The 24,798-nt window shown below is 49.9% G+C and overlaps 1 protein-coding gene across 1 annotated transcript in view; it reads left to right on the top strand.

Annotated features, from left to right (window-relative positions):
* The window catches only part of LOC139229064 (rootletin-like), a 165,186-nt gene that overhangs the window by 74,639 nt on the left and 65,749 nt on the right, over window positions 1-24,798 (top strand). Inside the window, exons 8-18 of the mRNA XM_070860722.1 lie at window positions 1,040-1,146; window positions 2,227-2,454; window positions 6,491-6,587; window positions 7,132-7,236; window positions 7,739-7,987; window positions 9,797-9,996; window positions 12,291-12,473; window positions 12,581-12,725; window positions 14,990-15,136; window positions 18,723-18,953; window positions 19,115-19,308. Coding sequence (XP_070716823.1) covers window positions 1,040-1,146; window positions 2,227-2,454; window positions 6,491-6,587; window positions 7,132-7,236; window positions 7,739-7,987; window positions 9,797-9,996; window positions 12,291-12,473; window positions 12,581-12,725; window positions 14,990-15,136; window positions 18,723-18,953; window positions 19,115-19,308 — 1,886 coding nt within the window. The remainder of the gene's footprint in view (window positions 1-1,039; window positions 1,147-2,226; window positions 2,455-6,490; window positions 6,588-7,131; window positions 7,237-7,738; window positions 7,988-9,796; window positions 9,997-12,290; window positions 12,474-12,580; window positions 12,726-14,989; window positions 15,137-18,722; window positions 18,954-19,114; window positions 19,309-24,798) is intronic.

Genomic DNA, 24,798 nt, shown 5'->3' with positions numbered 1-24,798 from the left:
ATACCCCTTTCTCTCACTGTAATATATATATACTGACACTCCAGTGCAGTGCTGAGGGAGTGCTGCACTGTCTGAGGTGCCGTCTTTCAGATGAGATGTTAAACTGAGGCCCCGCCTGCCCTCTCACATCGACATAAAAGATCCGATGGCACTATTTCGAAAAAGAGCAGGGGAATTTTCCCAGTATCCTGAACAATATTTATCCCTCAACCAATGTCAATAAAATAGATTATCTGGTCATTATCATATTGCTGTTTTTGTGAGCTTGTTGTGCTGAAATTGGTTGCCACATTTCCTACATTACAACGGTGACTGCACTTCAAAAGTCATATTTTTTTGTAAAGTGTTTTGCGGCATCCTGAGGCACTATATAAAGGCAAGTCTACTTTAAAAAAAAAACTTTTTAACACTTTGTTATACTCCATAGCCCTCACTCTAATATTCTTTGATATACCCCACACCCCTCACTGTAACACTGATATACCCCACACCCCTCACTGTAACACTGATATACCCCACACCCCTCACTGTAACACTGATATACCCCACACCCTCACTGTAACACTAATATACCCCACACCCCTCACTGTAACACTAATATACCCCACACCCTCACTGTAACACTGATATACCCCACACCCCTCACTGTAACACTGATATACCCCACACCCCTCACTGTAACATTGATATACCCCACATCCCTCACTGTAACACTGATATACCCCACACCCCTCACTGTAACACTGATATACCCCACATCCCTCACTGTAACACTGATATACCCCACACCCCTCACTGTAACACTGATATACCCCACATCCCTCACTGTAACACTGATATACCCCACACCACTCACTGTAACACTGATATACCCCACACCCCTCACTGTAACACTGATATACCCCACACCCCTCACTGTAACACTCTCTGTTATACCCATCCCTCTCACCCTGTCTGCCCTGTGTTTTTCGATGCTAGTCTGGATTGTTAAGTCAGTGAACGAGTGCTTTAATGTTCCTGTCCCTTTGATTGTTTGTAGTCCTTTAACACGTACTTCAGTAATGAACACAATCGCCTGCTGACACTCTGGAGACAGGTTGTGGGTTTCAGACGTCACTTCTGTGAGATAAAATCGTCCAGTGAGCGGTGAGTGACAGTGGATAGTATGTACAGAGAATGGTGTGTGGGCCAGAGGGCCTTCTGAGTGGCTTTACTGATGTTTGGCTCCTGTCTTGCTGAGATCAGCATATTATACACTTTACAACGTCCTGGTTATCACTCCAGTCACTCCGGTGTTAACTGCTGCGAATGGCAGATCGAAGGAGGGGCCGATCAGCTCGAGTTCCTGCTCCTGATCTCCATCCACCGACTCCAGCAATAGTCTGTGAGGTGGGACGACAGAGGAGGACAGGATGGAGCTTTAATGTGACACCCCCCCTTGGTGAAATACAATCCTGGAATTACTGTCTAGGTTACCAGCTGAAGAATGGGCACCGACCCCTGCGGACTGTGTCAACCAGCGAGGGTCAGCCCATTCGGGGGGCGGGGGGGAGAAAACCCAGGGGCGAGGAGATGCTCAGCACCACTCCGAGAACAAATTCATCCTTTTTACCTTGTTTAAACTCAACCAAAGATTTGACCCTGGTCTAAATAACTGGGCGCGATTCATGTGTGACATGAGTTCAAATCCCACCACAGCAGTTGGGGAACTTAAATTCACTTAATGAGGTAAATCTGGAATAGAAAGCTTGTGTCAGTAATGGTGACCATGAAACTACCGGATTGTCGTAAAAACCCATCTGGTTCACTAATGTTCTTTTCGGGAAGGAAATCTGCTGTCCTTACCTGGTCTGGCCTATATGTGACTCCAGACCCACAGCAACGTGGATGACTCTTTACTGCCCTTTGAAATAGCCTAGGAAGCCACTCAGTTGTATTTAAGACAGAGGCTCACCACCACCTTTCTCGAGGGCAATTCGGGATGGGCAATAAACACTGGCCTGGCCGATGATGCCCACATCCCGTGAATGAATTTTTAAAAATGACATGTGTGTGTGATTTGGGGTTTTGATTCACAAGTATGTGGGGGGGGGGGGGCAGGTTGGGTTGTTTGAGAAGGTAATAAATGTCTTTAGATGGGTTCCTGTGCCTGTCCCGTGGGGCAGGGGAGAGCGGGGTTGGGAGGGCCCTTTGTGTCTGAGATGAAACGATGTGTCATTTCCCCAGGGATCTCTCCGAGCTGAGGAACGACCTGGCGAAATCCTCGCGCACTATTCACGCCTCGTGCCTGAACCTGAGCGGCCACCTACGCTTGTCGGAGACCAGCTCGACGGTGACGCTGGAGAAACAGGCGGCCCAGCTCGCTCAGCTGGAGGAGCAGCTGCGGGACAAGGTGCGGGAGATGATCCAGCTGCAGGCCAAATCCGACCGGGAGAAGGCCGAGCAGAACGCCAGGTGTGTGCAGCACATCTGCTCCGACAGTCAGTCAGCCGCGTTACGTCACAGGATGTGCGAAACATTACAAAATTAAATAAGAACATAAGAAATAGGAGCTGGAGTAGGCCATACGGCCCCTCGAGCCTGCTCCGCCATTCAATAAGACCATGGCTGATCTGATCATGGACTCAGCTCCACTTCCCTGCCCGCTCCCCACATCTCCTTATCGTTTAAGAAACTGTCTATTTCTGTCTTAAATTTATTCAATAGCTCTCTGAGGCAGCAAATTCCACAGATTTACAACTTTCTGAGAGAAGAAATTTCTCCTCATCTCTGTTTTAAATGGGCAGCTCCTTATTCTAAGATCGTGCCCTCTAGTTCTAGTCTCCCCCCTCAGTGGAAACATCCTCTCTGAATCCACCTTGTCAAGCCTCCTCATAATCTTATACGTTCGAGAAGATCACCTCTCATTCTTCTGAATTCCAATGAGTAGAGGCCCAAGCGACTCAACCTTTCCTCATAAGTCAACCCCCTCATCCCGGGAATCAACCTAGTGAACCTTCTCTGAACTGACTCCAAAGCAAGTATATCCTTTCGTAAATATGGAAACCAAAACTGCACGCAGTATTCCTGGTGTGGCCTCACCAATACCCTGTACAACTGTAGCAAGACTTCCCTGCTTTTATACTCCATCCCCTTTGCAATAAAGGCCAAGATACCATTGGCCTTCCTGATCACTGTGGAAGGTGGGAAGGTGTGGCACAGTGGACGGAACATCAGGTTGAAGCTGCCCGGAATTCTCAGCGGGCAAATGCACCATATCGAGTGGCACAGAGTCATTCAGACCGGGGTTCCTGCTCCTGGTGACTATCCAGTGATCCCCGCTGGACAGTGCAGGGATATGAGGATATAGTCGTGACTCCCTCCCTGGTTGAATAGCCTGTCGACGCTCACTGTCTGACCTCACACAAGAAGAATGCCCTCATGGATCAGGTCCGAGAGGTACACCCTGTACCCGAGTAAAGATTCAATACCAATGTTCCCTCTAATTATTCTTTAGTGCACAGTCCCTTTAACTGGCTGCGCGACTCATTTAAATTTTTGTGTGTGCGCGGTTTCTTCCCTGTAGAAGCCGGTGAGCAGCCCGCGCGGGACCTCCAGACCGCTGCACAGCTTAGCGGGAACGTTGTTTGGTATCTTTAGGATAGGAGGGGGGAAATAATCAAAAGAAAGAAAGACTTGCATTTATATAACGCTTTTCACAACCACCGGATGTCTCAAAGCACTTTACAGCCAATGAAGTACTTTTGGAATGTAGTCACTGTTGTAATGTGGGAAACACGGCAGCCAACTTGCGCACAGCAAGCTCCCACAAACCGCAACGTGATAATGACCAGATGATCTGTTTTTGTGATGTTGATTGAGGGATACATATTGGCCAGAACACTGGGGATAACTCCCCTGCTCTTCGAAATAGTGCCATGGGACCTTTTACGTCCACCTGAGAGAGCAGGCGTTTCATTCAAAAGACGGCACCTCCGACAGTGCAGTACTCCCTCAGTACTGCACTGGAGTGTCAGCCTAGATTTTTGTGCTCAAGTTGAACCCACAACCTTCTGACCCAGAGGCGAGTGTGCTACCCACAGAGCCACAGCTGAGCAGAGTAATCCACCTTTCCCACAGAAGTAGTTACATGGACAGTGTCTGGGAGCGGTGGGGTTACAGTGACGTGGGGCAAAGCCTCAGAATGCGGAGTTGATGACCTATTCTAAATTTCATCCTATTGAGCTGATTCCACCAGAGCTTCTTTTTGCGATATCCAGCAAAAGACTTTGATTTAAAGTGTGCAATTATACGACTAGCTGAGTGTCACGCCCACAGTAAACTCGTGTGGTGTAAATCTGGTATAAGCTGACTCTGAAGCAAAGTACAGTGAGACTGTCCCCTTCAGGATGGACCGTGACTGTATTTAAGCTGCATTTGCACTAACTAGAGGCGGAGTGAAGCAAAATCAGTTTACACTGATGCTACAGTTTGTCGAGCAGATGCAATCGACAAGGGTTTTGATCCATCTACTTGAAGTTGCAATTACCAAACACGACAGCAGATGGCGCCGAAAGCCTGGTTTTACCTGTCCTGGGCCGCTCCTTCCTGCTGTGTCTGAGCTGGGACTTAACCTTGGTCCTTACTGTTGCACAGAAACCATCCCGTTTACAGAAGACACCAAAAAATGGTCAGCGTGCTCCCCCCTCCCCTATTCCTGCCACCCTGTCAACTTGCTCTGTGCTCTCATGGGCTCCTCCTGCAGCTCCGTTTTGCCTCCAATCCCGGTGACTCAAATTTAAATGATTAAAAGGGACTCTCGAATACTGAATCTGCCCGGATCCCTGATCACCCGGGTTGGCACTGAGGCAGACGTGCCAAGAACGTGTCTCATTCCTGGTCCGTCTTCAGTTGGCTCGAGGCAGCCCGAGCACCCGGTTAGGCTTGCTGCAAATTTATCTTCACTGCCCCTGAGGCAGGGGGGAATCAGCCGGGGTCTCCACTTCAGGTCGCTGTTCTGTGCCTTCACCCAGACGATGTACCCACGTGAGCGCCAGGTGAAGACAGAGTCATCTGCCGACACTTCCCGTCCTGTCTCACACGGGGAGAATGAGCTCATGGGTGAGGTGTGGAGAGTGATTGGTGCCAGTGGAACCCGTATCCCAGCCAGAATCGGCGTTTCCGGGAGAGTAAAGGGGAAAATTGGAGATGGAAACAAATCTGTGCAGACAGGCTGAGCGCAGGGGGATTACTCTGCTCAGCAACGGGTCATTAGGTGCCTCCGGGTGGCTGCAAACCATCTCGATCCGGGGCGAATGATTCAGGTAATGGCTGTGGTTTTTCGAATGAATTATTTTATAACGAACTTAAAGACTAAACTAAAATAAAAGCTAAATACTGCGGATGCTGGAAATCTGAAATATAAACAGAAAACACTCAGCTGGCCAGGCCACTTTTGCGCAGAGAGAACTTTCATCAGAACTGGAAGATGTTCGAGATGAAAGACTTTTAATAATTGCAGAGCCAGGGGAAAGGGAAAGAGCTAAATTAAACTAAAATGTTGTGGTTGCCCCCTTCACACAGGCAGCCTGCGGCCTTCTGTTAACTCTGCATGGGCCCTTGCTCAGTGACTGTGGTCCCAGCACAGCAATCTCACTGACTGAAGCTCACTTCTCATTCAGAGGCTCAGTCACTGCCAGGTGGCCAATACAGTCGCTTAAAGCTAAGGCTGGGGCAGGGGGAGACTTCCTGAGTGAATCTTTGTGGTAGAATTATAAACCTGCTCTTTAAACCGTTTCCTACATTACAATAGTGACTGCACTTTAAAAGTACTTCCTCAGGTCGTGAAAGGCGCTATAGAAATGCAAGTCTTTTTAACACTCTGTTACCCGTAACTACATAGAATTGTTCAGCACAGAAACAGGCCATACGGCCCATCAGGTCTATGCCAGGGTTTATGCTCCACACAAGCCTGCTCCCACTTTAGTTCATTTTTACCATATCCTTCTTGTATGTACGTATCGAGATTCTGCTTAAAAACATCTATGCCATTCGCTTCAAGCACTCCATGTGGTAGTGAGTTCTACATTCTCACCATTCATTGGATTTGTTAGTGACTATCTTATATTTGCAGCCCCTAGTTTTGAACTCCCCCACAAGTGTGCAACACTCTCTGAATAATCCCAGAACACTCTCTAATATCCCATCCTTCTCACCTTGCCTGCCCTGTGTTTTTTGGGGCGAGTCTGGATTATTGAGTCAGTGAATGAGTTGCCAACACAAAGACACAGAGGAAATCTCCCCCTTTCCCCCAAGTTTTCCAGCAGGATGTTCTGGGACGATTCAAGTCTGAAACACCGATGTCCCTTTAGTTAGATTGCAGCCCCTGCTCGTCCTGTGGAACCAGCTATGCCACCAGCTTGCTGCAAAGATGTAATTCAGTGTGTGAAGCATCTCGCGACCAGGCGACAACGTTGGTCAAACGCAGGATAAATACAAGTGTTTCTTTCAGAATCACGGAGCTGATGGTGACCGCTGAGCGCCTGAAGACTCAGAACGTTGAGAAGGAGAAGACCATCAGCAGCCTGAGCCAGACAGTGGAGAACCTGGTGGGTGAACAACAGGCAGGGGGAGGGGTGGGGGGGCTCGAGTCCTATGGTCGCTGATGGACATGTATTAAAAACCTTCATAATTGCTTCATATCATTGAGACACCTTAGTAAGGGGAAAAATAGATTTTTGTTTCACAAGACAGATCTTTGGTGCCCAGTTTTCATCTTAGTGTCTGGATGCCCTACTCCAAAACCAGCTGGTGGCAGCCTGGTCCACAGGAACAGGAGTAGGCCATTCAGCCCCTCGATTCTGCTCCGTCATTCAATTAGATCAATTAGTCCAAGGCAAGAATTTCTCAAACCCTGATTCAGGGTGGGTATCTTGCCAAGCCATTGGTCCTGGGGAACCGGGTGCCAAGTGGTGGGTGCCATGCTACATGTGTGCTGGATACCGGGTACCATGACACCGGGTGCCAAGCAATGGGTGCCATGACACCGGGTGCCAAGCGATGGGTACCATGGTCCTGAGTGCCAAGAGATGGGTGCCATGATACTGGGTGCCAAGTGATGGGTGCTGCATGATGTGTCCGTTGTTGTTGCAGGAATCGAGCCGAGCTGAGGCACAGGATGCTCAGGGCGGAGCTGAGATTGAGTCTGTGAAAGCAGAGATGGAGTCACTGCATCAAATGCTGAGAGACATCGCACAGGTGAGGGTGACGGAGCAGCCAACTGGCACCAATTGTCCCGTTTGTCCTGCCTAGGCTGGTCATTGGGTGGTGCTCATCATGGCTCCCCCCAGTGGCTCTGTTGATAAATGCACTGCCAATGGAGTACGCTGTGCTGAATTACCCAACCTCAGTCGGGACAGTAATAGAGTGGCTACAGTTAGCCTTGGCATCTCCCGGGGTAGGAAGCAAAAAGCATTGAGACTGATCCATACCTGCAGAAGAAAATGAGCATTTGTGAGAGGGTTTGGCTGTTTGCTTTACTCCCTGTCAATTGTGACTTCACTACAGTGGGACACGTCTTTAACCTGGTTACTCAATAAGAAGCTCAATAATCTGGTTGCTCCATGGGGTGGGTACTTTAATGTGGCCCAGTAAAGCCGTTAAACTGTAGGGTCGGTGTTTGACTTTGCAGAATGCAGATTGTTGGCCGTCCCTGTGGTGTCTCTGGTGTTAGTAACCGTGGTAACCACTCTCTCCACAGGTCGTTGTTTCTGACTCCGACAGTGGGGCTCAGTTCACGTCTGCCGAACGGACTGGTGACGTGATGGAAATGGATTCCTCCCTGCTCAGCTCCTTGGGGTTCTCGTCCAGCCTGCGCACTCCATCTCCACGCCGCCGGGCCTCTCCTCGCCGCAGCCATTCGCCGGGACACAGCCTGTCGCCGGCCTTTGCCGACTCCATGTACTCGGCCGTTCAGGCCGCGGTGCAGAAGAGGCAACTCCTGAGCCAGGTACGCCACGCCCCGGACCGTGAGGCCCACCATCAGGGGGAGAGTCCGCAACAAAACCAGCCTCCGCTCGAGTGACGGCAGACGGTTTCAAACATTTGTCTTGCATTTATCAGAACAAGACATTGAAAGAAATTTTATCCGCCTCCCTGTTTTTTTTTCTCCCCAATTTTTGCCTCCTGCCTTGCTGAAGGTGCTGCCTCTTATAGGCACAGATTCCCGCTCGCTTTTTGCCCACATTTCACCCAAAAGTCCATCTGAGCCTGGACAGTGATTGTCGCCTGAATATTCAGCTATGAAGGGCATCGTGACCAAGCTTCATTTTGTCTCGCCCGCCAGCCAGACGCGCACTTTCCAGCAGGGCGCAGGAGCAGAAGCCCCCTCTCTAACTGAACCCCGCTGTCGGCGCCAGAAACAACAACCTGCGGAGACAGTGCGTTCAGTGGTGCTGGTTACCATGGTCACTAACACCAGAGACACCACAGGGACGGCCAACAATCCTCTCTAACCAAGAGGAATGTTGTAACGACTGTCTCGCTCTTTTCCGTTTCGTTGCTTGAAACTTCGAATTACGCACACACTCCGTTGTAGTAAAGGCAGGATCGGGTCTTTTATTTAGACCTTCATACTAAACAAACTCTCTGCTTGCAAAGGCAGCTCTCCAAGCAGTGACACATCTTTCGAGATTCCAGCGTCACTGGTGTGTGTGTGTGACAAAAGCCAGTTCCATCCTTTTATATCTAAAAAGCCTTTGAACTCGTATTTCTTTGCAAATAGACAATCACGGCTAACTGCTTTCTGAATTACTTTACACAAAACAGATTATTTAACATACAGATGTCATCAAATAGTAACAAGGTAATCAAATACAGACAATGTTATGAATTACTATTATAGTAACAAGGTACACTCAAATGCTTAACATCGTTTTACATACAGATTGATGCCATCAAATCGTAACAAGGTACACTCAAATACAGACATGTCATGAATTATTATTCACATAGTAACAAGGCACTCAAATACTTAACATACAGACAATGACCAGCTACTCATTTCAATGGCTAAAAGGCACCATATCGTCTTAGCAGCCTGTCTTAATTCAATCTTGAATCTACCAACTTTTTAAATGCAAACTTCAATCTTCCAACTTTCAACCCTTTCGATCTCCAGACTGTGCTGAAGCAAAGAGTTCAGAAATGTGGGCCCCACCTCCCACAAGGGCCACGGCCAATTGTACCTTCCCTGCTACCACCCTGGCTGAGGTTAGCTCACTTAGCACAGACCAGGGCTGGGATCGGTTCAGTTGCTGCCAGTACGTTACTACTAACAATACTGGCAATTGAACAGGACCAACATTTAGACACTGGGTAGACATGTTTGAGGACATGGATGACCAACCTTTTTCCTCCATTGGGATCCTGCTGACGCACTTGGGAATGGGATCAGTCTGCCTCTCGTGTTGAACCCTTGCTTGCCAGCAACACAGCTTCGAGATGGTGCACGTTCTCCCTGAGACTCTGCTGGTCCGACTGTCTTTTTCCTGAGTGTGCTGTGAGAGGAATTGGATCCAGCAAGTCTGGGATTCAACCGTCTGGAGCCCAGTGCAGCGCTGCACCCTGGGACATTTGATCCTCTCAATGGGTGTTCAGCTCTCTAACACTAAGGCTACCAACTAACGGGTCCCATACTTTCTACTGGTAACCCTGTGAAAGGTGTAGCTTGGGGTCATGACCTGTGACCCCTCTTTATAAACAGCACCCACGCTCTTGTTAAATCCTCAGTAACTCCTCAAAACTTTTGTCCCAACAGGAACTCCGTGCAAAGTACGAGGCAGCCCAAGACTCGTTGGCCAGTGTGAAGAAGCAGCTGGGCGACAGCGAGAACGAGCGGCGGGCACTAGAGCATCAGAGCTTGAGGCTGAGGGAGGAGACCGAGGACTCTGTGCGAGCCAAGGATGATGCCAAGCGCGATGCCAACCGCTTCCGCTCCTCTGCGGACCTACTAGGGAGGTGAGACTGCATGAAGGCAGATGGGCTGGTGCTGGCCATTGTCCTTATCCTTGCCCCAGTCTCTACCCCAGCCGATATCGGGCCCTCTACTGTGATGAGCTTCGTCACCCCACTTTCCCCAAAAACCCGCGAGATTTTTTCTTGTCTCTATCTCTTTGCTTTGTTTTCCCCCATGAATCTTATGCTGAGCAGATCAATTGGTCTTAATGTTGTGGAATGGACAACCTTCTGTTTTTCAGGCACCCTGGGCCCAAGTTTCCACACGATAAAAAAACGGGCGCCCCTCCGAGCTGGGCGCCCGTTTTTCGCGCCTAAAACGGCGCCTAAAAAAAACCTCGCGATTCTGGAACGTTCTGCAGCTCCTTGTCTGCCTGGCACGGCGCCCAGGGGGGGCGGAGCCTACACTCGCGCCGATTTTGTAAGTGGGAGGGGGCGGGTACTATTTAAATTATTTTTTTTCCTGCCGGCAACGCTGCGCGTGCGCGTTGGAGCGTTCGCGCATGCTCAGTGTGAAAAAAACATTGGCACTCGGCCATTTTTGTAGTTCTTTGTAGCTGTTTAATTTTTGAACATTTTTTAATAAAAGCACATTGCCATCAGCATATCAGCACTTGCAGCCTTCTCACTGTCTCCTTCCCCCCCTCCCCCGCGGGAACGAACGCCTGCAGCATTCTCCGTGCCTGAAGCACGTTCACACAGGTAGGAAGATGGTTTATTTAATCTTTTCTTTGCTTATAAATGTTTATTCAGGTTGGATTTATTTGTATAATATTTGTAGTATAAATAAGGATTTATTATAGAATTTAATGAGTTCCCTTCCCCCCTCCCTCCCCCCCCACCTCGTTCTGGACACCTAATTTGTAACCTGCGCCTGATTTTTTAATGTGTAGAACAGGTTTTTTCAGTTCTACAAAAATCTTCACTTGCTCCATTCTAACTTAGTTTGGAGTACATTTTCACTGTGGAAACTTTGAAATCAGGCGTCAGTGGCTGGACACGCCCCCTTTTGAAGAAAAAATTCTGTTCCAAAGTAGAACTGTTCTACCTGACCAGAACTGCAGAAAAAAAAATGTGGAGAATTGCGATTTCTAAGATAGTCCGTTCTCCACCAGTTGCTCCTAAAAATCAGGCGCGAATCATGTGGAAACTTGGGCCCCCTGTGTCAGCATCAAGCCATTCCAGGTCAAGTACAGCACTTGTTAAAGAGTAAAGATCCCTCTACGTTGGCACAACCCTTCTGGGGCCAGGTACAGCACAGCTTAGATACAGAATCAAGCTCCCTTTACTCTGCCCCAACAAAGTGCCTCAACCTCGGAACAGCGCCCTCTACTGTGATAATCCAGAAAATGCTGGAAATCTCAGCGGGTCAGGCAGCATCTGTGGCGAGGAAGCAGAGTTAACGTTTCGGGTCGATGACCCTTCGTCAGAACTGGAGAGTGTTCAGAAAGAACACATTCTTAACCAGCACTGAAAGGGGGAGGGGAAGAAAGAACAAAAGGGAAGGTCTGTGATAGGGTGGAAGACAGGAGAGATTAGAGAGACAAAAGGGATGATGGCCCAAATTCAAATGGTAATGCCAGGCGTTAGAAAAATATTAGTCCAGATAGGGTGTGAGTGATGGGATAATGACCTGCTGCCATTAGAGACGAGGAGAAAAAAAGAAACAGGCTCTTGGGGGGTGGGAGAGAGTGGGGGTTGGGGGGGGGGGAAGAGAGTGGGGGGGGGGGTGGAGACAAAGATTGGCAGCGGCTACGCTCTGAAATTGTTGAACTCGATGTTGAGTCCAGAAGGCTGTAAAGTGCCTAAACAAAAGATGAGGTGCTGTTCCTCGAGCTTGCGTTGAGCTTTGTTGGAACAGTGCAGGAGGTCAGAGTGGGAGTGGAGAGGGGAATTAAAGTGACAGGCGACCGGAAACTCAGGGTCACACTTACGGACTGAACGGAGGTGTTCCGCAAAGCGGTCACCCAATCTACGCTTGGTCTCCCCAATATAGAGGAGACCACATCGTAATACAGTATACTAAATTGAAAGAAGTACAAGTAAATCGCTGTTTCACCTGGGGCGCTATATAAATACAAGTCATTCTTTCTCTAAACTACAACGTTTTTGGATCCAAATCCCCCCCCCCCCCAACTTTTTGATGTTAAAAATGGAACCTGAAAAACAGCAATAGTTTACATTTAATGATCCTTAACTGATCCACGAGACATCTCGTTTCCCCCCCCACCCCCGCACCCCACCCACCCCCACTCCCCAATTGGCCTGGTCTATCTCATGGTTTTTCTTTCTAACAGTGAGAAGTCAAACTTGGAGAAGTCCCTTCAGTCCCTCCAGCAGCAGATGGCGATGGCACAGCAGGAGAGCGAGAAGCTGCAGTTGGCCAATGGCGAACTGCAACGTCAGCGCGACAACCTGGAGGACGAGAAGGAGGACATCCTGAAGGACAAAGAGAGGGCGCAGAAGGAAATCGAGCGAGGGTGAGTGAGAGTGGCGGATTCAGAGTTGAATTGAGGCTTGCAGCTCGCGCCGGGGCCCTCCTGGGGCCTGACCCTCCTGAATGTTGCTGTGCTTTTCCTCCCATCAGCCACAAGCTGCTCGAGCAGCTGGAAGTCAAGAACTCGAGTGTGAAAAAGGAGCTGATACTGGTGAAGGAGGCCTTGAGCAAGGCCTCGCTGGACAAGGAAGTGCTGGAGAATGAGAAGGCTGGAATGGAAGATGCCCTGTCCAAGGTAAACTTGGCAAATGGGGCGGAATTGTACAGCCAGGCTACAACTACACAAGACTTGATTTCTTTTTCCCCCCTCCAGTTTTCATCCTCCTCTCCGGAAGGTGCCAACCCATGTCGGGATAGAGTTTCACAGGCACAAGGTGTCCTTGGTAACGTGAACAAAAAGCCAATCTCCCTGTGTGAGGTTTGACAGTGTGTGTGGCCAGGACATTTGACTGGGGGGGACATTACAATTGGGCCCAACCCTGTCGTCAACCAGAATCCGCACACATGGACCTCCAGGGGGAGTGATTGGATGGTGAACAGGAGCAGGAACTCTGGCTGATTTTTCCCTCTCTAACTCCGGGCTGCTCTTCCCAACTGGATGAAACCAGCTAAATCAGCTCCTAACAGCAATTGACCCTGGGATCTGCCTGGATTGTGTAACTGAGCAACAAACCAGGGGTTGCATTTACCAACTAAGCCAATGAGGGAGCTCTCTGTCTTTTGACGATCCTTTTCTGTAATTTGGCAGTCCGGGTACCTTTCATATAGACTAGACTGCAATCAGCTGTCTGGACCCCAAGCTCTGGAACCCTCTCCCTAAACCGCTCGACCTCTCTTTCCTCCTTTAAGACACTCCTTTAATAGTGCGCTCCTTCGGTAACTGCGTTCTCTCCCTGGGTAACTGGGCTCTCCCTGGGTAACTGGGCTCTCCCTGGGTAACTGCGTTCTCTCCCTGTGTAACTGGACACTCCCTGGATAACTACGCTCTCTCCCTGGGTAACTACGCTCTCTCCCTGGGTAACTGGGCTCTCCCTGGGTAACTGCGTTCTCTCCCTGTGTAACTGGACACTCCCTGGATAACTACGCTCTCTCCCTGGGTAACTACGCTCTCTCCCTGGGTAACTACGCTCTCTCCCTGGGTAACTACGCTCTCTCCCTGGGTAACTGGGCTCTCCCTGGGTAACTGGACACTCCCTGGGTAACTACGCTCTCTCCCTGGGTAACTACGCTCTCTCCCTGGGTAACTGGGCTCTCCCTGGGTAACTGGGCTCTCCCTGGGTAACTGGGCTCTCCCTGGGTAACTGGGCTCTTTCCCTGGGTAACTGGGCTCTCTCCCTGGGTAACTGGGCTCTCTCCCTGGGTAACTGGGCTCTCTCCCTGGGCAACTGGGCTCTCTCCCTGGGTAACTGGGCTCTCTCCCTGGGTAACTGGGCTCTCTCCCTGGGTAACTGGGCTCTCCCTGGGTAACTGGGCTCTCTCCCTGGGTAACTGGGCTCTCTCCCGGGGTAACTGGGCTCTCTCCCTGGGTAACTGGGCTCTCTCCCTGGATAACTGGGCTCTCCCTGGGTAACTGGGCACTCCCTGGGTAACTGGGCTCTCCCTGGGTAACTGGACACTCCCTAGGTAACTGGGCCCTCCCTGGGTAACTGGGCTCTCCTTGGGTAACTGGGCTCTCTCCCTGGGTAACTACGCTCTCTCCCTGGGTAACTGGGCTCTCTCCCTGGGTAACTGGGCTCTCTCCCTGGGTAACTGGGCTCTCTCCCTGAGTAACTGGACACTCCCTGGGTAACTGGGCTCTCCCTGGGTAACTGGGTTCTCTCCCTGGGTAACTGGGTTCTCTCCCTGGGTAACTGGGTTCTCTCCCTGGGTAACTGGGCTCTCTCCCTGGGTAACTGGGCTCTCTCCCTGGGTAACTGGGCTCTCTCCCTGGGTAACTGGGCTCTCTCCCTGGGTAACTGGGCTCTCTCCCTGGGTAACTGGGCTCTCTCCCTGGGTAACTACGCTCTCTCCCTGGGTAACTACGCTCTCTCCCTGGGTAACTGGGCCCTCCCTGGGTAACTGGGCCCTCTCCCTGGGTAACTACGGTCTCTCCCTGGGTAACTACGCTCTCTCCCTGGGTAACTACGCGCTCCCTGGGTAACTGGGCTCTCTCCCTGGGTAACTGGGCCCTCCCTGGGTAACTGGGCCCTCCCTGGGTAACTGGGCCCTCCCTGGGTAACTGGGCCCATGGACGCGGCAGAGAGAGACTGTCATTAGCGGAGCCCCCGTCCACAGCCAGACATGACATGACACATAGCGTGAGAAGGGCCCCTCACTAGGGAACAGAATGCTCCCTGCTGTCACATGTCTGAAGTGGTATACGTGTTGACTAGAGATCAGATGGAATATTCTCCTCTGTTTGCTGTTTTTAACGAGCAAGCCCGAGTATAAAGTGGGGAACGTTTGACTTTTAGGGTCATGCCAGATTTAACGGTGATGGAATTGCTTGCTCCTTCCAAGGTGGAGACTGCAAACGCCGAGATGGAGCTTTTCCTGAACAAGCTGAGGACAGAACAAGCTTCTCTCCGGGATTCTCTGTCCAAGATGAGTGCCTTCAATGAGGGGCTGGCCCAGGACAAAGTACAGCTGAACAAGATCATCCTGGAGGTAACAAAACAGTTTGCAACAGTAAACCTTGAACTCATCCCAGTTTCCCGCCCACCCACCCCCTCCTTTCCCAGAGGTGCTCACTCTTGCTGGAATACAGTTCCAGACAAACCAGCAGCTCTTCAGTACCTCAATAAAGTGACCCTTCACAGTGAGTGACAGTCAGCTATTCAACTGTGGACAGCATCACAGCCTCAGCTCAATTTTGTCGGTGCAAGCCCTTCACGCACATGCTCTTTCCAGCGGGGTCACAGGGCAGTGATCAGACGCAGGAAGCCTAGTTTATCCTCTCTCCCCAACCAAGGTACGCTAAAGCCAACTGCTGGACCTCTATTACTGCTACAGCTGAGCTCAATTGACTCGGTCCAATCTGTGGTGGGACCTTAGAGCTTTCTGGTCCGTACGGTTCAGTTCCACATTGGGCAGTGCGTATAGTCACTGAACCAGTGCATATAGTCACTGAACCAGTGCGGATAGTCACTGAACCAGTGCAAATAGTCACTGAACCAGTGCATTTAGTCACTGAACCAGTGCATATAGTCACTGAACCAGTGCATTTAGTCACTGAACCTGTGCATTAAGTCACTGAACCAGTGCATATAGTCACTGAACCAGTGCATATAGTCACTGAACCAGTGCGGATAGTCACTGAACCAATGCATATAGTCACTGAACCAGTGCGGATAGTCACTGAACCAATGCATATAGTCATTGAACCAGTGCAGATAGTCACTGAACCAGTGCATATAGTCACTGAACCAGTGCATATAGTCACTGAGCCAGTGCAGATAGTCACTGAACCAGTGCAGATAGTCACTGAACCGGTGCATATAGTCACTGAACCAGAGCGGATAGTCACTGAACCAGTGCGGATAGTCACTGAACCAGTGCGGATAGTCATTGAACCAGTGCATATAGTCACTGAACCAGTGCATATAGTCACTGAACCAATGCGGATAGTCATTGAACCAGTGCATCTAGTCACTGAACCAGTGCATCTAGTCACTGAACCAGTGCATTTAGTCACTGAACCAGTGCATTTAGTCACTGAACCGGTGCATATAGCAATTGAACCAGTGCAGATAGTCACTGAACCGGTGCATATAGTCACTGAACCGGTGCATTTAGTCACTGAACCAGTGCATTTAGTCACTGAACCAGTGCATATAGTCATTGAACCAGTGCATATAGTCACTGAACCAGTGCATATAGTCATTGAACCGGTGCATATAGTCACTGAACCAGAGCAGATAGTCACTGAACCAGAGCAGATAAGTCACTGAACCAGTGCAGATAGTCATTGAACCAGTGCGGATAGTCACTGAACCAGTGCAGATAGTCACTGAACCAGTGCGGATAGTCACTGAACCAGTGCAGATAGTCACTGAACCAGTGCGGATAGTCACTGAACCAGTGCGGATAGTCACTGAACCAGTGCAGATAGTCACTGAACCATTGGAGGAGCTCTTTTAGTAAGTTGTCAAAGTAACTGCAGACCGAGATGTGAGCTGATGCAGTGTTCTCAAACATTTTTGGTTGAAGGATCCCTTTTCAAATCGATTAGTAATCACGGACCCCCCCTCCCCATCGGAATTATACTATATATACTCATAATATGAAGTGCTGCATGTAAAGAGTGTTTTAATAATGCTTTTAAGAAAGCAGGTATTTACCTAGAGATATCAGTGAGATGGGTGTGCCTGCTTCTCGCACTAGCTCTGGGCACTCCGCAGAAACAGATGGCCACTATTAGTCAGGCTGGCCAAGGGGAGTGAAAGCAGGAGCCGCCATGCACAGGCTGGTATGTTGCTGAAAGCACGACTCAGTAAGCCGCACTATCCCACTGGTGTGTTCTGTAACAGCTGCTCTGCGAATTGCACGTGTTTGCGTGAACACGTTCAGGCACGTGTTTGAAAGGCCCCACGGCCGCTCTGCTCACGTGTCAGGCGGACGGCACAGGGTCGCGGGGCCAGGGAGAGGAATCGGCTCAACTGGCAGGGAGCGCTCGTTGCCAAGTGAGTGAGAGCTGTGGGCCTCTGTGAGGAGGCAGGCCCAGCCGTCGAGAATAATTCGCAAGAACTGAATCGGTGTCGGTTTTATAAAGAGGAGCAGACTTGAAACGACCTGGTTCTATGATCACTGAAACTACCGAACAGTTTCACGGATCAGGCTGACTTTTGGTACCATCAACATATTGGGTAAGGCATCCCGACAGAGGTTAACGCCTTCTCCCAGCACCATCCCTGATTAAGACGGCAGGTACGTGACCTGCTCACAGACCTCTGCCACTTGAGCCGGGTGCAAACAGATATGCAAAGTGCAGCATAGTTCATTCGCCACCTGCTGCAGCCTCCACAGTTGGGAGAAGGGATCGCGCTCAGATCAACAACTCAGTACGTGCACAAAGTACAGCGCCGGACCCACAGCCCATCAAAGGGGCACAATGTCTCGGGTCACAAAGCACCGGGGCGTGCCACATCACCCCCCCACCGCCCCCCTCCCTTCCCCCCGGCCCCCTCTGCTCCATCACAACTCAGCGGCCCGGCCTCAAACCGAATAAATTTAGCCGGAGATCAAACGGGCCCGGGGACCAGCCGATGGCAAACCTCAGAGACGGCGGTGACCCACCACGGTCCGAGTGACCCTGGGGGGGATCCGGTGAAATCCCACCGCAACCCAAGCACTTTAAACCCAACCCAGTACACAGACTGACAGAACACTCGCAGAATAAGCGGAGCACAAATGCCTCTTCATACCCTGCATGCACTGGTAATGGACACATTTTCCAGTTAAAGTTTCCATTTCCCATTGTAATGTATGCTCACAGGTTGGTAGAGCTGTTGAGTGGCTTAGCCAGTCACGTGATGTTCACAAGACTCAATAAAACCCCAGCCAGTTGGGTTCAGGGGATCCCCGATGAGGCAGGTGGTTGTGAGCCTGGTGGATGAACTGGTAATGTGCAGCGTGATTGTTGAACCTTTGCTAATAAACCAACTAGTTCTTAATAGCAATGTGTTGCTATGAATTCTTAAGCAAAGAAGCCATGAAGCAAATACATGACACCCATCACGGAATCTTTGCTGCATCAAGGGCAGCGTCTCGAGGACCCTGGTGCTGGGGTCGGGGAGGGGTTGGAGAAGAGCCAGCCCCCGGGGAGGCCTGACGCTGCCCCCACCCCCATCCCCAGCAGCTGGGCTGGGCCAGGCTGGGCCAGGCTGGACAGGGCCGGGCCGGGCTGGGCTGGGCTGGGCTCAGGCTCCAGTCACCGTCCCCTGGCCCCAGCTCACAGGCCCAAGCAGCGGCCACAGTTCCTCTTCCACAGTCTCAATAACAACAAGGTGCGTGGCGTGGGACTTGCCTGATCCCGGAGCTGGAGGAAAAGCATGGCCCCGGTGGGGCAGGTCGGTAAGGGGGCAGGACGGAGGAGAGCAGACAGGCCCTGGGCTCCCCCGTGCCGCCCCCCGCCCCCCCCCGACCACACTCTCCTGCAAAGTCTTCGCGGACCCCAGTTTGGGCAACACTGAGCAAGTGCACGCCAGCTACTGGTTTCTGCTCTCTCACTCTCTGCTGTCTTGTACACTTGCAGCTAGAGGACGAGAAGGCCACGCTGCTGGGCCAGAAGAAGGACGTTGAACAGGAGAAGGCCTCGATCCGCGACGAGTTAGTCCGACTGGAACAAGAGAAGCTGGACCTGCACACTGAGCGTCACGGCCTGGACCACTCCCTGCAGATCGTGGAACAGAGCCGGCAAAAACTCGAGCAGGACCTGATGACGTACCAGCGGGAAAAGGGGGAGCTGCAGGAACAGCTGGGACAGGTAGAGAAACTGCTGTTAGAAATCCTAACCCTGCTGAATAAACAGCAACTCCATACAGTTACACAGCAAGTAGCCCGTACCCTGCTGAATAAACGGCAACAGTTACGCAATGAGTGAGGCTTGGGCCACAATTCAGAGCGGTCTCATCACTTTACCCACAGGTGACTCGACAGAAGAACAGTCTGAACGAGGAGCTGCTGCAGGCTTGCGGTGAGATTGAACGTCACAGTGCGTCGCTGCTCCGGGCGGCCAAAGAAAAGGAAGAACTGACCAGGGAGAAGGCGGGCCTTGTGGTTCAGCTCACTGCGTCCGAGCGCGAGAACAGGATGCTGGCAGAGGAAGGAGCTGGTCTCAGGTGGGCGCTGACATACGAGTGATGGTGGGAATAAAGAGAAGCTGCCTTCCACCTGTTCAAAACAATAGCAAATGCGATATGATATATCTGCTATATGTCAAGCTCCTCACTGTAACACTCTGATATACCCCACACCCCTCACTGTAACACTCTGATATACCCCACACCCCTCACTGTAACACTCTGATATACCCCACACCCCTCACTGTAACACTCTGATATACCCCACACCCCTCACTGTAACACTCTGATATACCCCATACCCCTCACTGTAACACTCTGATATACCCCACACCCCTCACTGTAACACTCTGATATACCCCACACCCCTCACTGTAACACTCTGATATACCCCACACCCCTCACTGTAACACTCTGATATACCCCATACCCCTCACTGTAACACTCTGATATACCCCACACCCCTCACTATAGCACTCTGATATACCCCACACCCCTCACTGTAACACTCTGATATACCCCACACCCCTCACTGTAACACTCTGATATACCCCACACCCCTCACTGTAACACTCTGATATACCCCATACCCCTCACTGTAACACTCTGATATACCCCATACCCCTCACTGTAACACTCTGATATACCCCACACCCCTCACTGTAACACTCTGATATACCCCACACCCCTCACTGTAACACTCTGATATACCCCATACCCCTCACTGTAACACTCTGATATACCCCACACCCCTCACTATAGCACTCTGATATACCCCACACCCCTCACTGTAACACTGATATATCCCACACCCCTCACTGTAACACTCTGATATACACCACACCCCTCACTATAACACTCTGATATACCCCACACACGTCATTGTAACACTGATATGCCCCACACTGCTCACTGTAACACTCTGATATACCCCACACCCCTCACTGTAACACTCTGATATACCCCACACCCCTCACTGTAACACTCTGATATACCCCATACCCCTCACTGTAACACTCTGATATACCCCTCACTGTAAAACTCTGATATACCCCACCCCCGTCACTGTAACACTCTGATATACACCACACCCCTCACTGTAACACTGATATACACCACACCCCTCACTGTAAAACTGATATACCCCACACACGTCACTGTAAAACTCTGATATACCTCACACACATCACTGTAAAACTCTGATATACCAAACACCCCTCACTGTAACATTCTGATATACCCCACCCCCCTCATTGTAATACTGATATAGCCCACAACCCTCACTGTAAAACTCTGATATACCCCACACCCCTCACTGTAACACTCTGATATACCCCACACCCCTCACTATAGCACTCTGATATACCCCACACCCCTCACTGTAACACTGATATATCCCACACCCCTCACTGTAACACTCTGATATACACCACACCCCTCACTATAACACTCTGATATACCCCACACACGTCATTGTAACACTGATATGCCCCACACTGCTCACTGTAACACTCTGATATACCCCACACCCCTCACTGTAACACTCTGATATACCCCACACCCCTCACTGTAACACTCTGATATACCCCATACCCCTCACTGTAACACTCTGATATACCCCTCACTGTAAAACTCTGATATACCCCACCCCCGTCACTGTAACACTCTGATATACACCACACCCCTCACTGTAACACTGATATACACCACACCCCTCACTGTAAAACTGATATACCCCACACACGTCACTGTAAAACTCTGATATACCTCACACACATCACTGTAAAACTCTGATATACCAAACACCCCTCACTGTAACATTCTGATATACCCCACCCCCCTCATTGTAATACTGATATAGCCCACAACCCTCACTGTAAAACTCTGATATACCCCACACCCCTCACTGTAACACTCTGATATACCCCACACCCCTCACTATAGCACTCTGATATACCCCACACCCCTCACTGTAACACTGATATATCCCACACCCCTCACTGTAACACTCTGATATACACCACACCCCTCACTATAACACTCTGATATACCCCACACACGTCATTGTAACACTGATATGCCCCACACTGCTCACTGTAACACTCTGATATACCCCACATCCCTCACTGTAAAACTCTGATATACCCCACACCCCTCACTGTAACACTGATCTACCCCACACCCCTCACAGTAAAACTGATATACCCCACACCCCTCACTGTAACACTGATATACCCCACACCCCTCACTGTAACACTGATATACCCAACACCCCTCACTGTAACACTCACTGACATACTAGGTTGATTCCGGGGATGAGGGGGTTAACTTATGAGGAAAGGTTCTGTAGATTGGGCCTCTACTCATTTTAATTCAGAAGAATGACAGGTGATCTTATCGAAACATACAAGATTCTGAAGGGGCTTGACAAGGTGGATGCAGAGAGGATGTTTCCACTGATGGGGGAGACTAGAACTAGAGGGCATGATCTTAGAATAAGGGACCGCCCATTTAAAAACTGAGATGAGGAGGAATTTCTTCTCTCAGAGGGTTGTAAATCTTTGGAATTCGCTGCCTCAGAGAGCTGTGGAAGCTGGGATATTGAATAAATTTAAGACAGAAATAGACATTTTCTTAAACGATAAGGGGATAAGGGGTTATGGGGAGTGGGCGGGGAAGTGGAGCTGAGTCCATGATCAGATCAGCCATGATGGTATTGAATGGCTCGAGGGGCCGTATGGCCTACTCCTGTCCTATTTCTTATGTTCTTATACCCCACATCCCTCACTGTAACACTCTGATATACCCCACACCCCTCACTGTAACACTCTGATATACCCCATACCCCTCACTGTAACACTCTGATATACCCCACACCCCTCACTGTAACACTCTGATATACCCCTCACTATAACACTCTGATATACCCCACACCCCTCACTGTAACACTCTGATATACCCCTCACTATAACACTCTGATATACCCCACACACGTCATTGTAACACTGATATGCCCCACACTCCTCACAGTAACACTCTGATATACCCAACACCCCTCACTGTAACACTGATATACCCCACACCCCTCACTATAACACTCTGATATACCCCACACCCCTCACTGTAAAACTGATATACCCCACACCCCTCACTGTAACACTGATATACCCAACACCCCTCACTGTAACACTGATATACCGCACACCCCTCACTGTAAAACTGATATACCCCACACCCCTCACTGTAACACTGATATACCCCACACCCCTCACTATAACACTCTGATATACCCCACACCCCTCACTGTAACACTGATATACCCCACACCCCTTACTGTAACGCTCTGATATACACCACACCCCTCACTATAACACTCTGATATACCCCACCCACGTCATTGTAACACTGATATGCCCCACACTGCTCACTGTAACACTCTGATATACTCCACATCCCTCACTGTAAAACTCTGATATACCCCACACCCCTCACTGTAACACTGATCTACCCCACACCCTTCACTGTAAAACTGATATACCCCACACCCCTCACTGTAACACTGATATACCCCACACCCCTCACTGTAACACTGATATACCTCACACCCCTCACTGTAAAACTGATATACCCCACACCCCTCTCTGTAACACTGATATACCCCACACCTCTCACTGTAACACTTTGATATACCCCACACACATCACTGTAAAACTCTGATATACCCCACACCCCTCACTGTAACACTTTGATATACCCCACACACATCACTGTAAAACTCTGATATACCCCACACACATCACTGTAAAACTCTGATATACCCCACACCCCTCACTGTAACACTTTGATATACCCCACACACGTCACTGTAAAACTCTGATATACCCCACACACATCACTGTAAAACTCTGATATACCCCACACCCCTCACTGTAACACTCTGATATACCCCACACACCTCACCGTAAAACTGATATACCCCACACCCCTCACTGTAACACTGATATACCCCACACCGCTCACTGTAAAACTCTGATATACCCCACACACCTCACCGTAAAACTGATATACCCCACACCCCTCACTGTAACACTGATATACCCCACACCGCTCACTGTAAAACTCTGATATACCCTCCCACCCCTCACTGTAACACTCTGATATACCCCACCCCCCTCATTGTAATACTCTGATATACCCCACACGCCTCACTGTAAAACTCTGATATACCCCACACACATCACTGTAAAACTCTGATATACCCCACACCCCTCACTGTAACACTTTGATATACCCCACAAACGTCACTGTAAAACTCTGATATACTCCACACACATCACTGTTAAACTCTGATATACCCCACACCCCTCACTGTAAAACTGATATACCCCACACCCCTCACTGTAACACTGATATACCCCACACCCCTCATTGTAAAACTGATATACCCCACACCCCTCACTGTAACACTGATATACCCCACACCCCTCACTGTAACACTGATATACCCCACACCCCTCACTGTAACACTCCCTGACATACTAGGTTGATTCCGGGGATGAGAGGGTTGACTTATGAGGAAAGGTTCTGTAGATTGGGCCTCTACTCATTTTAATTCAGAAGAATGACAGGAGATCTTATCGAAACATACAAGATTCTGAAGGGGCTTAACAAGGTGGATGCAGAGAGGATGTTTCCACTGATGGGGGAGACTAGAACTAGAGGGCATGATCTTAGAATAAGGGACCGCCCATTTAAAAACTGAGCTGAGGAGGAATTTCTTCTCTCAGAGGGTTGTAAATCTGTGGAATTCGATGCCTCAGAGAGCTGTGGAAGCTGGGACATTGAATAAATTTAAGACAGAAATAGACATTTTCTTAAATAATAAGGGGATAAGGGGTTATGGGGAGCGGGCGGGGAAGTGGAGCTGAGTCCATGATCAGATCAGCCATGATGGTATTGAATGGCTCGAGGGGCCGTATGGCCTACTCCTGTTCCTATTTCTTGTGTTCTTATACCCCACACCCCTCACTGTAACTCTCTGATATACTCCACACCCCTCACCGTAACACTAATATACCCACACACCTCATTGTAACACTGATATACCCCACACCCCTCATTGTAACACTGTTATACCCCACACTCCTCACTGTAACAGTGATATACCCCACACCCCTTACTGTAACACTGATGTACCCCACACCCTCACTGTAACACTGATATACCCCACACTCCTCACTGTAACACTGATATACCCCACACCCCTCACTGTAACAGTGATATACCCCACACCCCTCACTGTAACACTGATATACCCCACATCCCTCACTGTAACACTGATTACCCCACACCCCTCACTGTAACACTGATATATCCCACACCCCTCATTGTAACACTCCCTGATATACCCCACACCCTCACTGTAACACTGATATACCCCACGCCCCTCACTGTAACACTCTCTGGCACCCTCAATCCATGGATGACTCTGGGAATCGAACTCATAGTTTGGTTTGTCAATTTAAAGGT

The sequence above is a fragment of the Pristiophorus japonicus genome, chromosome 18 (assembly GCF_044704955.1).
Source record: "Pristiophorus japonicus isolate sPriJap1 chromosome 18, sPriJap1.hap1, whole genome shotgun sequence".
Taxonomy (NCBI): Eukaryota; Metazoa; Chordata; class Chondrichthyes; family Pristiophoridae; genus Pristiophorus; species Pristiophorus japonicus.
This window is presented reverse-complemented; position numbering and strand designations above follow the sequence as displayed.